Here is a 17,460-nt window from a genome sequence, read left to right as displayed (position 1 = left end):
TTTTGTATTAATATATGTGACCCTGGACCACAAAACCAGTCTTAAGTAGCATGGGTATATTTGTAGCAATAGCCACAAATACATTGTATGGGTCAAATTATCAATTTTTATTTTATGCCAAAAATCATTAGGATATTAAGCAAAAATTATGTTCCATTAGTTATTTTTTTTGTAAATTTTCCACCATAAATTAAACAAAACTTATTTTTTTAATTAGTAATATGCATTGCTTAGTACTTAATTTGCACAACTTTAAAGATGATTTTCTCAATATTTAGATTTTTTTTTTTGCACCCTCAGATTTCAGATTTTCAAACAGTTGTATCTTGATTTGTCCTATCATAACAAACCATACATCAAAAAGTGTTTTTATTTAGCTTTCATAACATTTATAAATCCAAATGTTGACCTTTATGACTGGTTTTGTGGTTCAGGGTCACATTTCAGAGTTCTAATGTAATAGCATGCTATATGTGACCCTGGACCACAAAACCAGTCTTAAGTCGCTGGGGTATATTTGTAGCAATAGCCAAAAATACATTGCATGGGTCAAAATTTTAGATTTTTCTTTCATGCCAAAAATCATTAGGAAATTAAGTAAAGATCATGTTCCATGATGATTCTTTGTAAAATTCCTACTGTAAATATATCAAAATGTAATTTTTGATTAGTAATATGCATTGTTAAGAACCTAATTTGGACAACTTTAAAGGTGATTTTCTCAGTATTTTGATTTTTTTGCACCCTCAGATTCTTGATTTTCAAATAGATGTATCTCGACCAAATATTGTCCTATCCTAACAAACCATACACCAATAGAAAGCTTATTTATTGAGTATTCGTATGATGTATACATCTCAGTTTTGTAAAATTTTACCTTATGACTGGTTTTGTGGTCCAGGGTCACATATACGCTACCATTCAAAAGTCTTTGTTTTTAAAAACAAACAAACAAAAACCTTATATATAGTAATAATTTTATTATAGCAAGGATGCAATAAATTGATGTGAGTGAAAGCATGTGTAATGTTGCTAAATTTATTATTTCAAATAAATGCTGTTTTTTATTGCTATTTATCAATGAATCCCATAAAAATCACTGTTTCCAAGAATTACACTGAGCAGCACAACTGTAAATGACTTCTGCTTGATTACAGCATTAAATTATTGTAAATAATCGAAAATAAAACAAATCAAAATAATGTGGAGCAACAAAAAGCCTCATTAAACGGGATATATTTTATTTTATTTTATTTTTTAATTTATATCATTTGACATTATGACAAAGCAAGGTAAGTTCTGTTTGTAAAATATCAAATTTAATTATATTTATTTGTGAATACTTTTTTAATTTTTAATTTTATTTTATTTTGGGAAATAATTTAAGATATGGACATTCATGTATATTCAAGTTTTTACTTAATGGCTCCACCACATGACATTTTTGAGTCATGAAGTTGAAAGGATTTATGCGTTTCAAAACCAAATAAAACCGTTAATGTGAGGAAGAAAATTTTGACTTTGATAAGAAATGTTTCTTAAGCAAAAAAATCTGCATATTAGAAAGATTTCTGAAGGCTCATTTGACACAAAATCATGTGAAGAAATGGCTGCTGAAAATTCGGCTTTGCCTTCACAGGAATAAATTGCATTTAAAAAATATTTAAGTAAATGGTTATTTTATTTTGTTATAGCATTTCACAATATTACATTGTTTTTCTGGTTTGATGAGCATAAGACATTTCTTTCAAAGACATAAAATCTTACTGACCCCAAACTTTTAAATGGTAGTGTAAATCATTCAGTACTATGGCTTTTATCAGAAGTACCATGCTACTTAATACCATGTTTTTTAATATGAGGAAGTATCCACTTATAAATAGACTTCTACATTTGCTTTTAGGTCTAGCTTCTGGTCTCATCCGCATCCAGCCTTTTTTAACTGTACAAAACAACTTGTTTTGCTGCTTGATATTGGTAATTGCTGTGTCTTACCATATTATTTTAATGTATTATCTTAATTATGACCACACTGCTTTGTAATGCAAACAGTTTTACTGTTTACTGCATGTTGTTATTCTTCTCAATATTTCCATAAAGCGGATAATGAACTGGAAGTCTCACCCATAGACTTACTTCCGTGTTGAAGAATAAGGTGGATAGGAAAAACTGCAGAACAAAAAGGGACTAAAGATATCAAGATAAACAAAAAATGGAGCAAAGTGTGTTTTCTGGCTTCTTAGTGTGCTTTTGATGCAATTCTAGTCATGGTCTGTAGGTGGTAGTGGCTCCCTGTCACGTTCAATAGGCTGCAGTACCAGAGTGAGTCATGGATCTGGGCTGTAGATCCCTGTTGGCAGCTTGCAGTGAAGTGCCTTGCATGTGTGACTGCTAATGAAACAGCAAAATGTTCTCCTTACAGTTCCCACTTCTGCTCAGCTACTACCACACAGAAAAATAAAACCACCGATTTGCTTAGGTAACCTTGTTGATTTGGGACTGAGCGCATTTAGGAACACCCACATAAACCGTCACATCACTGCCAAGCATTCAGCCGAATATTTTTGCAAGTGATCGGTTTAATTTCAACACCGAAGTTTCAGTTCAAAGCCAGACGATTTGTCAGTCCGTGTCGTAATTCGCCTCATCCTTCTTTTCCTCTTCATGTCCCTCTGAAGACTATGATTTTGTCTTCATTTGCTCAGATCTGATAATGCATGTATTTTTGAGGCATTCCTCTGCCTGTTCAGGTCTGATTATATCTGATCCATTACCCAGACCTGCACAAACGCCAGTCATCTTCCACTTCACTGACTCCTCGAATAAATAACTTGGAGATGATGATCATACAAGGTGACATGGATATGATATGATATACTCAGACGTGGTTCTAAACGTCAGAGCTTTTGTGACATTTGTCGTCTTGTGTGGATGGTCCATGTACGCAACCAATGCGGCCTGCACATGTAACGAATGATGATTCCTCTCTGCTCTAATGTAACATGATTCTGTCACAAAACCTGCATGTCAAAGGTGGCACATGCCAGTTTTAACCTTAGGAGTCTCTTTACGTTGCTTGTCTTTTTGATCTGTAGTTTTCTGAATGATTAGACAGTGAAAAATCCCATAGATTTAAACTGAAGGAGAGACTCGAGCTATCAGAGAACTACCTGGTATCTACAGTGCCTTACGAAATTATTCATACCCCTTCATTTTTTCACATTTTGTTATGTTGCTGCCTTATGTTAAACTACTTTCATTTACTTTTCCCCCACATCAATCTACACTCCCTTCTCCATAATGGCAAAGCAAAAAATAGGTTTTTAACATTTGTGCAAATTTATTAAAAATAAAAAACTGAAAAGATCCCGTTGCATAAGTATTCATACCCTTTTCTGGGACACTCGAAATTTAGCTCAGGAGCATTCATATTGCTTCTAGCTGTGACTACACTTCGAGTGGAGTTAAACTGTGGCAAATTCAATTGAGTGAGTATGATTTAGAAAGGCACACACCTCTCAGAAAAGGTCTAACAGCTGAAAATGCATTTCAGAGCAAAAACCAAGTCCTGAGGTCAAGATAACTGCCTGTAGAGCTCAGTGACAGACTTGCTTTAAGGCAATGATCTTGGGAAGAGTTCAGAAAAAAATCTGCTGCATTGAAGGTTCACAGAAGCATTATCCATAGTTGAAGACGACTGGAACAACTAGGACTCTAGAAAATGTCTGCCAGCCCCCATCCAAGCTGACAGAGCTTGAGAGGTGAAAAGGTGAGGCAAAGAATGGCAGATAATTGCCAAATGCAGATGTGCAAAGCTTGTCCCATCATACCCAAAAAGACTTGAGGCTGTTAAGGTGCTTCAACTATGTAGGAGTTAAGGGTATGAATACTTATGCAGTGTAATTATTTAAGTGTTTTATTTTTAATAAATTTGTAAAATTTGCAAATCTGGTTTTTGCTTTGTCATTATTATGGTGTATGGAGTGTAAACTGTTGTGGGGAAAAACAGTTTAACATAATGCTGCAACAAAACAAAATGTGGAAAAAAATGAAGGGGTATGAATACTTTTGCAAGGCACTGTGCATAGAAATGCTCAAGATTGAACGGCAAAGTTTTTGTAACCACCTACAAGCTAAAATCATGAATAACTTTTGTACGGATACACAATTGTGACCCTGGACCACAAAACCAGTCTTAAGTAGCATTGGTGTATTTGTAACAGTAACCCATAATACATTATATGGGTCAAAATTATTTTTTCTTTTATGGCAAAAATCATTAGGATATTAAGTAAAGATCATGTTCCATGAAGATATTTTGTAAATGTATCAAAGTAATTTTTGATTGGTAATATGCATCCCTAAGGACTTCATTTGGACAACTTTAAAGATGATTTTCTCAATATTTTTTTTCCACCCTCAGATTCCTGATTCTCAAATAATTGTATCTCGGCCAAATATTGCCCTATTCTAACAAACCCTACCTCAATGGAAAACGTATTTATTCAGATAATGTTCAAAAAATGGATTCTTATAACTGGTTTTGTGGTCCAGGGTCACAATTTAAAAAGTGCTCTCCATCTTTATTAAAGGGGCCTTGTCCTTCTAGGCTATTTATCCAATGCCTTTCTTTAGTAGATCTGTTGCTTTGGCACCCTTCGAAGTGCTTGATTTAATCCTCATCCTGTTCCTTTCCCTCTAAACAAAATGATGGACCGTTCCCGCCTTCTCTTTATCTCAGTTCCTTTGTGTTCCCCGTCGGCTCGCTTTCGTTGTCTTGAATGAGTGAAATGGTGAGGTAATGGTGGTAGGATGAGAGAATCAAAGAGAAGAGGGTTGTTCTTTTGAGAACAGAGTGTGGGAGAAGTGTTTTGTTCACAGCTGTTTGCTTTTGTGCCGCAGTAAGCTCGTGGCGGCGGGGTACAGTAACGTTTCTCTGGCAACAAGTGAGTCTCTCCTGTCCTCCTAGTGGAGCGGTGACTTGGTCGCCACCTCTCGTTCTCTTTCTAACACCTACTCGCGTGCTCTCTCTTAACATCACTGCTGAATACTAGGGTGACTGATGCATATTTAACAAATAAACAGGTTGAGAACATCGTAGTTTTTTATAAAAGTGTGTTAAAATTTAACAGGCAGCTTGAGTGTGAAGAATTCTTACAGTTTGTTGAATGTGGTAAATGTTACACAAACAGTGCTTGGAAGTGAGCCTATGGATGAGACTTTCGGTTCATTTTCCGCTATAGGGAAATAACGAGAAGAGTAACAACGTGCAGTAAACGTTAAAACTGTTTGCACTACAAACCAGTGTGTTCATAAGTAAGATAATTCATTAAAATAACATGGTAAGTCCCACCAATTTGCAGTATCAAGCAGCAAAACAAGCTGTTTTGTACAGCTAAAAATAGCTTGATGCGGATGAGACCAGAAACCAGACCCATGAATTTTACAAATGGCTGCACCCACTCTTACAGGAAGAAAAAGATGTATAGATGTGGGCAGAATTTAGTCAAACGGTTACCGTTAAGGCAGGCAAACTAAGATAATTGTGTAGTCATCATTAAGCATCTCTCAGCACAGTTTTTGCAGCATTTTGTGCCGTTGGCACTAGTTGCACAAGATTTAGTTTTTTAATGATAAATGTAGACTACAGCCACCTGCTGGTTTGGAGAGTTACCAAGAAACATTTGATGAATTGTACAACAAATTCAAATTAAAAACCTCTTATGATTCCAAACTTGCATGGTGTTATATATTTTTCTTTTTTGTCCTTAAAACAACAGTACAGCATGTCTGTCGTGTTTCAAAATGGACAACAAGCATTAATTATAGACAATGAAATATTTAAATTAGGGGTGTGTGATAATATCGTAATTGTTGTTTAAACAATATGCGATTTGAGATGGAGTATATCGCAACAACCCAACAAAAACACACTCAGATTGTGCACATATACACTGAGATGTAGGTTAGACAATGTGCAAGCACGTTAAGAGTACGCTTTCACTGTGTGATTTAATCTATTAAAATTAGGGGTGGGCATAGATTAATTTTTTTAATCTAGATTAAATCTTCGAATTAATCTAGATTAAAATGGCTAATTTGAATTCTGCTGAAGGCATTCAGAATATGTGTGCTACCCAAATAATGACTAAAAGTAAGTCTTTGAGAATGGATCATAAAGCTCATAAAGCTGTTCTATGATAATTTGTTGATGAAAATAAATTATGTTCAATTAGATGTACTTGTGTTTACTAACTAACTAACAATGAAATTATTGTTTCTACCTATTAGATTGTGTTTTTTTAACGTCAACATCTACCCAGCCCATTACATGTTACACCGTACTTTTATTTTGACAGGTTGCCATGAAGTTTCTGTGTATACAGTATGATATGATGCTAGTTTTCTCAAATGAAACGGTAAAAGTGACACTCACAGCAGTTTGGGAGATTGAGTTTATTTGTTCATGTGAGATGAAAATGCCAAAAATTACCGGGAGCGTCACGTGGGTTTCAGAATGCGTGTAGTAAAAGCTCGTCTCCGCCATGCATACATACAGCTAGGCAAACGGAACATATCAGATTCATATTAAAACGGTCTTTTTGCATTTCAGTTTTCACATACACTAGTCCATATCGCGATTTGAATTAAGTGACAGAGCAACATTTGATTTATGAATCCAAAAAAACGACGAATTTACGTGGCATTTCGTGCTATAGTAGATTCTGTTTTCATGAATGGAGGACGACGCAATCCTGTCTGTGTTTTGGTGGAGGAGACTTAAACGCGCGACCATATTCGGTATACATCCGCGTTAAACTATCAAGGTGAAAGTCATCATAGCTTGCGTAGTTTAGACCCAGCTCCTAACCCAAATTTGAGAATAGATTAACGGCGATATTTTTTTTATAACGGCCCACCACTAATTAAAATACATTTAGAATTCCCCTAAAATTTAAGGAAAGGGGGCAAAAATACCCCTGAATGACTGTGACCCTGGACCACAAAACCCGTCGTAAGTAGCAGGGGTATAAATTTGTAGCAATAGCCAAAAATACATTGTATGGGTCAAAATGATCATTAGGATATTATATATAAGTAAAGATCATGTTCCATGAAGATATTTTGTAAATGTATCAAAACTTAATTTTTGATTAGTAATATGCATTGCTAAGAACTTCATTTGGACAGCTTTAAAAGTGATTTTCTCAATATTTAGATTTTTTTTGCACCCTCAGATTCCAGATTTTCAAATAGTTGTATCCTAACAAACCATACATAAATGGAAAGCTTATTTATTCAGCTTTCAAATGATGTATGCATTTCAATAAAAAAAAAAATTGACCCTTATGACAATATGTCACACATCTGATGATTGATTTTACGTAAAGTCTAATAAGAGTTAATATTAATTGTCTAATTTTAAACTCAACAGTTCCTATTTTTGCTGTTTTTCATCAACGAAAAATAGTTCCAAACAAAGCCACAGCAGAACTGTTTTGCGACAGTCTTTCGTTACCAAATCAATTAGCTGTTTGAACGAATCGGTTGAATGAATGACTCAATCATGCAGTGATTTAAATTCATTTATGTCCTTTAGGGCTGTCCCCGACTATGAATTTTCATAGTCGAATCAGAATTTTCGAATCTTTCTATAGTCGACCGATAGTCGAATCATCTTATGTGCGTGTGTGAATGGGTTGGGAGGGGCACGACACTATAGTCAGCAGGAGGGTAAAACTATTTTTATTTTATTTTATAAGCGACCAAAACTGCCTGCCAACTGACAGACAAACTTATTTAGGTTTAAATAAAAACACAGAACGCGTCTTTTAGTTCTAAAAACGCGAGGCGCACAGCACTGCTTTTTTGGTGACTTTTAATGAAAGAGCAGTGTGCTGCGGTTTTTTTATGTTGCTAAGCAACGACCAAAACAGCTGTCCTGTCAGTCAATTCAAAGGATTATAGCGCGAGCGCTCTAACTTAGTTTTTTGCTGTTAAGTAAACTGTCATATTAGCAGAAACCCTAAATAATACAGCTCCGGGTTACCCACGATAGACACCAAAGGTTTCTCCTCCATTTCTTGCAGTCTCCGGACTTTTTAAGCAACGGTAAACTTTCGCCATCACAACAGAAGACCCGCATCTCCATTCATTCGATTGGACAATGGAAAAGAACGCGAATGACGTTGGGTGTTTTTCCGCTCAGAGTTGATTTTTTTTTTTCAACTTCAGGCGCTCAGAGCGCTCCTGCAAAACGCGAGGCGCAGCAGCCGGGGGCGCATAAACAGGGCACAGAACGCTCACTGCCAACAGAAAACCATTCAAAAGAGGCGCCTCCAACTGCAAAAACGCGTCAAGATGGTCCTCATCTCGTCATGCATCAGAGAAAGTGAAAATTAAATTTGTCACAGGGGTGGTTGGAATTATTCACAAACACGTTAAAAATATTTACTGAACGCTTCTTTCTTTTCACTTTTGTTTTTACTGCATTATCATAATCAAAGGCTGTATATAACTTAATATAACCGTACAAAACCAGTAGTTCTGTGTGCAATTAGACATTGAGCACCCCCATATTGGCAAAATGGTATGATGCTCGTTTCACCCACGAAGATTCGACTGTGAGATCGGTGATCGAATCAGGCTCCGCATATCGATGCATCGAATCTTCGACTATTCGGGGACAGCCCTAATGTCCTTCATTAAACAGATGTAAATGCATCTAAATTCCACTTCAGTTGCGGAGTCCGTGCCACCTCTGTGTTGCAAATGCAAATTTTGTTGATACTGATTTCATTTGATTGGTAAAAGCCTTGTAGTGTCTTACTAAATGTAAGAATTTGACATGATGCATACATTCAATTACGTTACAAAAGATAGCCTTATGAAGGTAAAAATATGAAGAATATCAGAAGTTTTGAGAGTCAGTTGTCCACTGCAGTCCTAAACTTGCTAATATACCAGCACAATAACATGCTCAGCACAATATTGTCTATTGTTTGAGTCAAATATGGTTTCGTTTGTGGAGTTTGGACATCAGTAGTATCAAATGTCATTGGTTCTTGATTGTCTCATGACCAAATATCATAATGTCAAACCTGCTGCGAGTTTGTTATGCCAGAATTCATTGCTAACTGGTTGACCTTTCTGTCTTCATCGTTCTCTGCATTACTAAAGTTTCCTTTTGCTCTTTTGTACAGGTGATGCAAGTCGTGAATGCAGATGCCATCGTGGTGAAGCTGAACTCTGGGGAAAATAAGACCATTCACCTGTCCAGCATCAGGCCCCCGAGGCTTGAAGGCGAGGTATGAGTTAAGGCATGTCTGTCCTTGGATATCCCTGTCACTAAGGCCATTACTGAATCCACAGGGTGCCGGCTGTCTGTTACACTGTTTGCAAAGTGCTGATGTGAAGGTTTTCTCTCCCCCTCCATCTCTTAAAAGCACAGATCTCCTCCCTTCATGCATCTTTCACGCTCAGATCTCAGAGCGTGTGTTTAGCGGACACCAGGGGGAGCTAGAGACAGAAGCCCACCGGCCCTCCTCCCCTCCACTCGCTCTGACACACAAGTGCTGCACTGCAGCCAAAAGCCCTATAGATCTACTCCTGTAATGAGCACACGCTCTCGCCGAATCTCTCTTCCTCATCTATTAACGTCATACGCGTCCACTCAATCCAATGCAATTCTCAAATGCTCACTTTTGATTTGCTGGATGTTAGCAAATTAATATGGAAACGTCATTTTGCGGTGCTGCGTATGCGCACACACGCTTTTGCAGCTTTCAAATGCTCAGAAATGTGCTTGTCCGTTCTTATTCACGCCCATTAAGACTGTTAATGAGAGTTGATGTCTAATGGGTGCTTTGTCTAACTAAGTGTGTGTGTGTTTTAGAAAAAACTGTGTTAAACTAAAAGCGGTTAATATTGGAGTGTGAACATCTCACTGCAATTATCCACCCTCTTTCTGACCCCTGACCTTCTGTAATAAGACACGATGATTCAGCATGCTAAAAAAAATTAGCTTTGGTGGGGATTTAACAAATTAGACATGAAGTTTATTAGGCAGGGCTTTAAATAACACATTGCACACTGCAGTTGCGTGCACATTTTTGTGGGAAAATAATTTCGTGTTCTTGTACTTTTGATAGATGCAGCAATATGTTCCAAATCTTTAATGAAGTTTGTGATTATTTTTAAAGGAGGCTTTTCAGAGTCGCAATTTGTCATGCACATGTAAACAGAAAGCTGGAATGCGGAGCTGTGGCTCTGTATCTATGGATACCGGGCTGCAGCGAGCATTCGGATCACAGCGTGTTTCTATCCTGGCAGCTTAAAGATGGCTTTAATCAGATCAGAGATGATTACAAAACAATAAAGATTACGGATGTATTTAGATCTCAAACGTGCTTCCGAAGCACAAGAAGAAGCGGAGAGCTTTTTAAAAATGGGTTTCTTTTGTTTTTGTAGTATTTTGACTAGTTGATTTTTCTCGAAAGATAAGCCTGAAAGCTTGATTTTTGACAAAGAGGCGGGAAACCGATAATTTGGATTCTTAGAATTCTAGCTATTTTGATGAGATGATGTTAGTGTCATTTCAGACTGTTTCTTTGTTCAGTTTTCAGCTTTTTAGCTTTCATAATCCTGGATCACAAAACCAGTCATAAGTAGCACGGGTATATTTGTAGCAATAGCCAACAAAACATTGTATGGGTCAAAATTATCGTTTTTTTTCTTTTATGTCAAAAATCATTAGGATTTTAAGGCAAGACACTGCAAGTGAATAGGGTAAAAAAAAAAAACTAATAGTTATCACCTTACTTGGTTGATTGATTACATTAATTGCATACATTTTTGTAGGGCTGTGCAATAAATCGCATGCGATTGTCATGCGTATCTCATCAGTAAAGCCGGTTCTGTGATTAGTAGTAAATCTCCATCACCTGCGTTCAGATGGCGTGGTAATTAAAACACTGAGCCGTCGATCACTGAAAAGCTACGCAAAATCGCGCTCAAAATCGCGGATGAATCGCATTCGATTTTGAACGCGATATTGCGTAGCTTTTCAGTTTCAGTTTTCAGTAAGTTTACTAAAAGGTTTTAATATGCAAATGAGGCATTGTTTAATGAAATATGCCCTAATTTGCATACATTTCTAGTACAAAACCAAACACTGGATGAAGTCAGTTTCAAAACTTGTTTAATTTTTTTGACATCAGAGTCAAATCTTTTTACAGAAGGAATTTTGGGTATCTCATTTTGTCACTCCATAATTCAGAAAATACTTAGAACAGGCAGAAAACGATAGATTTTATTTATTTATTTTTACAGTTTTTTTTGAGGAATAAAATGTTGTATAAAATCCAGCAAATTATATATGAACAAATTCCTCTGTAAAATCTTTCAGGATATCGTCAGGAATAAAAATGTAAACTTTGGTGTGTGTAAGTGCTACTAAAGTGGATATTTTATGGCTCAGTCTAGGAGAAAAACCTCATTTTGAGAAAACTGCCTTTCAAAAATATATATTGTAATTGAAAACTATTGACACAAATAGATAAAGTGCTATAAAACAAACACTTAACAGTGTCTTTTGGATGTTTTCTTTCCACTAGTCTGAAAAAACACTTAAAAAAACTTAAAACAAAACAAAAAGCTCGGTCTCAAACTTGACAGGTGCATGAAAAAACAGTGTTTTTGCTTGCAGCGTCTCCCCTTAATTAAAGATCATGTTACATGAAGACATTTTGTTAATTTCCTACTGTAAATATATCAAAACCTATTTTTTGATTAGTAATATGTATTGCTAAGAACTTCATTTGGACAACTTTATAGCCAATTTTCTCAGTATTTAGATTTTTTTTACACCCTCAGATTTCAGATTTTCAAGTAGTTGTATCTCGAGGCAAAAATTGTCCTATTTTAACAAACCATACATCGATGAAAAGCTTATCTATTAGGCTTATTAACTGATATATTCTCAATTTCAAAAAATTGACCAATATGACTGATTTTGTGGTTCAGGGTCACAAATGTTTTTGTTAATAATGTATCACTATTACTGTTTTACTTAAAGGTATAGTTCACCCATAAATTAAATGAAACTCTCATTTACTTACCTTCCTGTTGTTATAAACCTCTCTAAAAGAAGATATTTTGAGAAACGTCTGTTTTTGTCTATACAGCCAAAGCCAGTATTAACCAAAACTGTTTAGTCAAAATATTCTCTCTTTTATTAAGCGTAAGTTTTTTTTTTTGTGTGTTTGGAATGACATGAGGGTAAGTAAATTGACAGCATTTTCATTTTTGGATGAACTATCTCATTAAGGCTACCCCTAACTGACAAATGCATAACAATGGCTTGGCAACCACCCATAACAATGTTGCATTGTGGTGAGTTTGGCACAGACAAAGCATCTTTTATATTTTCCTCAGAAAACTTTAAATCCCTTTTTATTACAGTCTTTTCATGCTACAGAAGGTAGATCAGATGGCGGGTGCTTGTGTATCAAGCAGTGTGATGTAATTATCATAATACCATGGTGACCATCCGCCGGTGTTTGGTTGTATGCATGTGTCTGACACCTATGGCAGCAGCCTTGCTCCACAGTCAATCGGTGACTTAACTACAGATCTTGGTTTCAGACCACATTTCACAATGCCATAAAATCATATTTAAAAATCTAAAACAAACTCTTGTGAGCTTTAGAGATATATAAAAGGGATGGTTCACCCCAAAATGAAAATCTTGATTTATTCACCCTCAAGCCGTCCTAGGTGTATTTGACTGTCTTCTTTCAGACAAATACAATCAGAGTTATATTAAAAATGTCCTGGCTCTTCCAAGCTTTATAATGAGAGTGAATGGGTGTTGAGATTTGAAAGCAAAATAAAGTGCATCTATCATAAAAAGTACTCCACACGGCTCAGCGGGCTGCCCTCGACTAAAATATTTTTCGGGTCGACTAGTAGTCGTTCATTGTAAGGATTAGTCGACTATTAATTGCATGTTTATTAATAAACCATATAAATCATAATACTGAGCCTTTAATTGCCTACATTGACTAATAAGCGCTCAAGCTTGCACAAAAAAGCTTGCCACAGTGTACTGGCAGATATAATAATTATGAATGTGTCAGGGAAAACCAGCAAGGAGACTGCATTAATATTTTAATAATTTGATAAACTAGTGCTTTCTTTGTTTTCCGCTGACACTGATTTGTCATCTCCGCACTAGTGATGCCTGTAAGCTTGTTTGACATGAATTATATAATCTGAGAATATTTGTTTTCTTTTTGAATTGGTTCATTTAAAAGTAGACACTTCACTCTCTAGATATATTTTTCACGTCTATAATAGGGGTGTATGATATATATCGTCTGCGATAATATCGTAATTGTTGTTTTAATGTGTGATTTTTGACTTTATCGAGTATATTGCAAAAAACAAACAACTAGAGACAACTAAAGAGTGCACGCATAACGTTACATTACTTGATGAAGTCTAGTAAGTACGCAGTTAGTGTGTTCTTTTACTCCATGATTCAGTCTATTAAAATGCATTTAGAATGATCACATTATTCAAGATATGGGGGCAGAAAATTTATATGTTTATATCATTTCATATAGTTGAATATATCAAAAATCAGCATGACTACAAATGTGATATTGATTTTTATACGACAGTTTAGTAAAACAAGAAGATAAAATTAAAAGACTTCCATTTTAGACATCGTATTTCCTGTTTTTGCTTAATTTCGCCTACAAAAATCATTCCAAACACAGCCACAGTACTTTTGTGTCTCTGTTTTGAGCAACTTGACAGTGTTTCATTCCTGAATGAATCAACCGTTTAAATTTTTCGGTTCAACCGCAGTGACTTACTTGTTAAAAGCGACTTGCTGACACCTTCTGGCAGTTTTAATTTCACATTCAAAGTATCTTTTCACTTTTAAAATAATTTCAAATATAGCCGCATTAACATGTGTAAACGCATGTAAATGCCACTTCATATGCAACTTTTGCAAAGATTAATTTTGTTGATACTGATTTAATTTGCTCGGTAATAATTATTTTAATTGACTGATTAAAAGTTAGAATTCAACTCAAAAGATGATGCACACTTTTAGAAAAAAATCAATTAAGGTAAAATCAATTTAAACTTATTGGAAAAGAATAATTTCTATCATTGCTGTGAACCACACAGAGTATGAAGAATATCAAAAACTTTAGGAGTCAGTTGTCGACGGTAGTCCTTAAGCACAATAACACACAGCAAAATATAATCTAATTATTGTTATCGATAAAATCCCAGAAAATATCAGGATATTTTTTGTCAGTATCACACCCCTAGTCTATAAGGCAAGTAATGTTATAGACAGTTTCGAAGTGTCACGCTCAAGTTCACAGAGACCGAGACGGCAGAAAGTGCATCCTGTTTGCTTTAATTATTTTACAGAAGCACAACATTTGTTGTTGTTGTTGTGAGTGCACACAAATAAACGTAGAGTCTTTACAGAGTTAAAAGATTACTTTTATCTGTATGACCAAAAATGACGGAGTATTTTAAGAGCAAATGACCACACCAGCGCCTCCATCTGTCAGGCAGTAAGCGAGCTGTTTAGCGTCAACACTCCGCATAGACACTTGAATAGCGCACATTTTTCTAGGTTAACATTACTTACAATACTTACATCTTTTAGATGAAAAGCCATATTTGAGGTCGATGAATAATAGGTAAGGGTTTGGATGTCCTGCCCGATGTACTAAATTAGCACATGGACCAGCCGTTAACAATTTGGATGTTTTTTTTTTTTTGCAACTAAGCAACTAATAAAATTTTGGTCGACCAAGCCACTTGTTAAATAATGGTTAGTCGACTGTTAGGGGGCAGCCCTAATAAAGGCCTTGTGAAGAAAATCGATGCATTTGTGTAAAAATATATCCGTATTTTAAACTTTATAAACCGTAATCTCCATCTCGTATATTCTGTTAACTTTCCTATGCACGTTCACAAGAGACCTTACAGTGGATCCATTATATATTTTCTCATGTTTCTAATGGAGGTAAATTCACTGCTGCATCATATGCTGTTTTACCATAGGCAGCCGAGGATACATTTACACTGCTTTTAAAAACCAACCAGATAAAGGCATCTTAGTAGAAAGGATACTGATGTTGCCGTCTACCTTTTATATGCTGCGACGGCAGCGTTTTTCCGGGCACAGCTATGTTGTAGAGGTATTGATGTGCTGGAGGTACTTCCTCCTTTGAAACCTGCACTCCTGTTCAGTTTACTGACTGTATCTTCTGTAGTGCATCTCTGCACCAGATGTTCTTGCAGTATGTTTTCCCTGCTCGGCTGCGCTCTTTGACGAGGGTGAGAGAGAGAGTGAGGGGAGTCTGCAAAGTTGTGCCTATATTAACGCGTTACATTCATTGAGGTCAGCCTGCCCTTGAATGTGAGGTTTCATCAATAATGATGCTGTCATGGCAAATCTGACCTGTGACCCTGTGCTTCTATGGTCTGAATAAAAGTCAGCTGGGAGTCAGCAAGTACCAAACAGTTAAACTTCATTAAAGGGATAGTTCACCCAAAAATGAAAATTCTGTCATTAAATACTTGTTTCAAATCCGTAAGACCTTTGTTCGTCTTCGTAAAACAAATTAAGATATTTTTGATGAAATCCGAGAGCTTTTTGACCCTGGATAGACAGCAATGCAACTACCACGTTCAAGGTCCAGAAAGGTAGTAAGGACATTGTTAAAATAGTCCATGTGACATCAGTGGCTCAACAGTAATGTTATAAAACTACGAGAATAACAACTTTATTCAACAATTTCTTCTCTTCCGTTTCAGTCTTGTGTTCTTTACTACCTTTCTGGGCCTATATGTGGTAATTGCATTGTTGTCTATCCCTTTAATAGTGTTTGTTCGGTCTCCTTGGTTCTAAGGGACCTGATGGAGATCAGGTTCTGATTTTTTTTTTTTTATAATTTCTACAAACAGTTAATGTAGTGTATTGAGGAATCATCCTAAGAGTCGAAATGAAGAAAAGTTGAAGTCTCTAATGCTCTTGTTTTGTTTTATTCACTCCATTAAACACAATGACCCTTTGCAGATGTGTCGATAGTCATTCACGAGCTGTTCCGTTGCAATCGAAAAGGGGAGGCTACCTATATTTTTCTTCTTAATCTAATGCTACATTAACCTTGACACCATGCTACATAACTAAGAAGATCTCTGTTAATCTTTTCATCAAGCTAATCAATGCTGGCTAGCATGTCTGCGGTAGTTCAGCACACAACAACTTTTAAATTAGTGTCGTAATTAATTTAAACTGCGTATATTCAAACAACAGCTGTACAATGGTTTCAGAACAGCTGCAAACACTTTTTTAGTCACTCTTTTGATTGCGTTTTATCAAAATGGCTCTCGGTAATGGCGTTCTGAACATTATGAGCACATACAGAGACAAAATATAGAGTTTAAAGGTTCACAACATGCTGGTATGCAGTTAAGAGCTGATATCACATTAAACGCACACTTAAAATTGAGGTCACCTAGACAGGTGTGAATACGCCCTAAAATTTCAGTTCACAGTAGTACCGTTTGGTTTAAAAAATGCCCCGGCTCTTAGACATTCTCATTCATCAAGTGCTCCATCAGTGCCTATTCTATAAGCACCTAACGGTCAAGCAGAACATATTTGGTGTGTAATATACAGTACACAACCAGCCAATGCTATGTAAATAGAAACAAGCAACTGACAAAATGTCCTGTTACTTCCCGCTTGGTTAGGACAAAAACTCACATTAACATGAAAGAGCTCTTATTGCTTGTCGCTTTATCGCATCATGTCTGGTGTCACGGTGTGACAGTTCTACTACCTGCTTTCCAGGCATCTGTTTCTCACGCTCTTTCTCATCCTGATTTTTAAACACTCTCTCTTCAGTTCAACGCAGGGCGTGAAACTGTTGTCCCCGCGCATGCCGTACAAACACTTCAACTCAAAGAGACAAACCTGACCTCAGGCCAGCCCGGGGCTCTGTGTGTGTTTGTCTGTACTGTTCTCTCTCTTTCTCTTTCTCTTTCTCTCTTGCTGTGAGGACTTTGGGGGGATTTAGGGCCAGATGTGTTGACCAACACGAAGATGAACTCTGACAGCTGCTGTCCAGTGTTTCTCTTTCTTTCGATCTTGTCGCTTAATGCTGGGACCCCTGTTTTTACGTTCCTGTGGCTACTTAATTGCCTTATTATTAGTGACGGCATGGTGGTCGTATAGTCTCAGCTTAGGGGGCCAATTTGTTTTCTTTTTTTTATGATTTTCTTTTTAATTAGATTTTCAAAACAGTAAACCAGAACTAAGCAAAGCAGAGGTAAGAAACAAAAACTATTCAATATATTTTAAAATGTATTTTCAGCATTACTCCAGTCTTCAGTGTCACATGATCCTTCAGA

The 17,460-nt window shown here is 36.3% G+C and overlaps 1 protein-coding gene across 1 annotated transcript in view; it reads left to right on the top strand.

Annotated features, from left to right (window-relative positions):
• The window catches only part of snd1 (staphylococcal nuclease and tudor domain containing 1), a 234,779-nt gene that overhangs the window by 25,084 nt on the left and 192,235 nt on the right, over positions 1–17,460 (top strand). The window contains exon 10 of the mRNA XM_073838844.1: positions 9,204–9,308. Within this exon, the coding sequence (XP_073694945.1) occupies positions 9,204–9,308 (105 nt within the window). The remainder of the gene's footprint in view (positions 1–9,203; positions 9,309–17,460) is intronic.

Source organism: Garra rufa, chromosome 4 (genome assembly GCF_049309525.1).
Source record: "Garra rufa chromosome 4, GarRuf1.0, whole genome shotgun sequence".
Lineage (NCBI taxonomy): Eukaryota > Metazoa > Chordata > Actinopteri > Cypriniformes > Cyprinidae > Garra > Garra rufa.
This window is presented reverse-complemented; position numbering and strand designations above follow the sequence as displayed.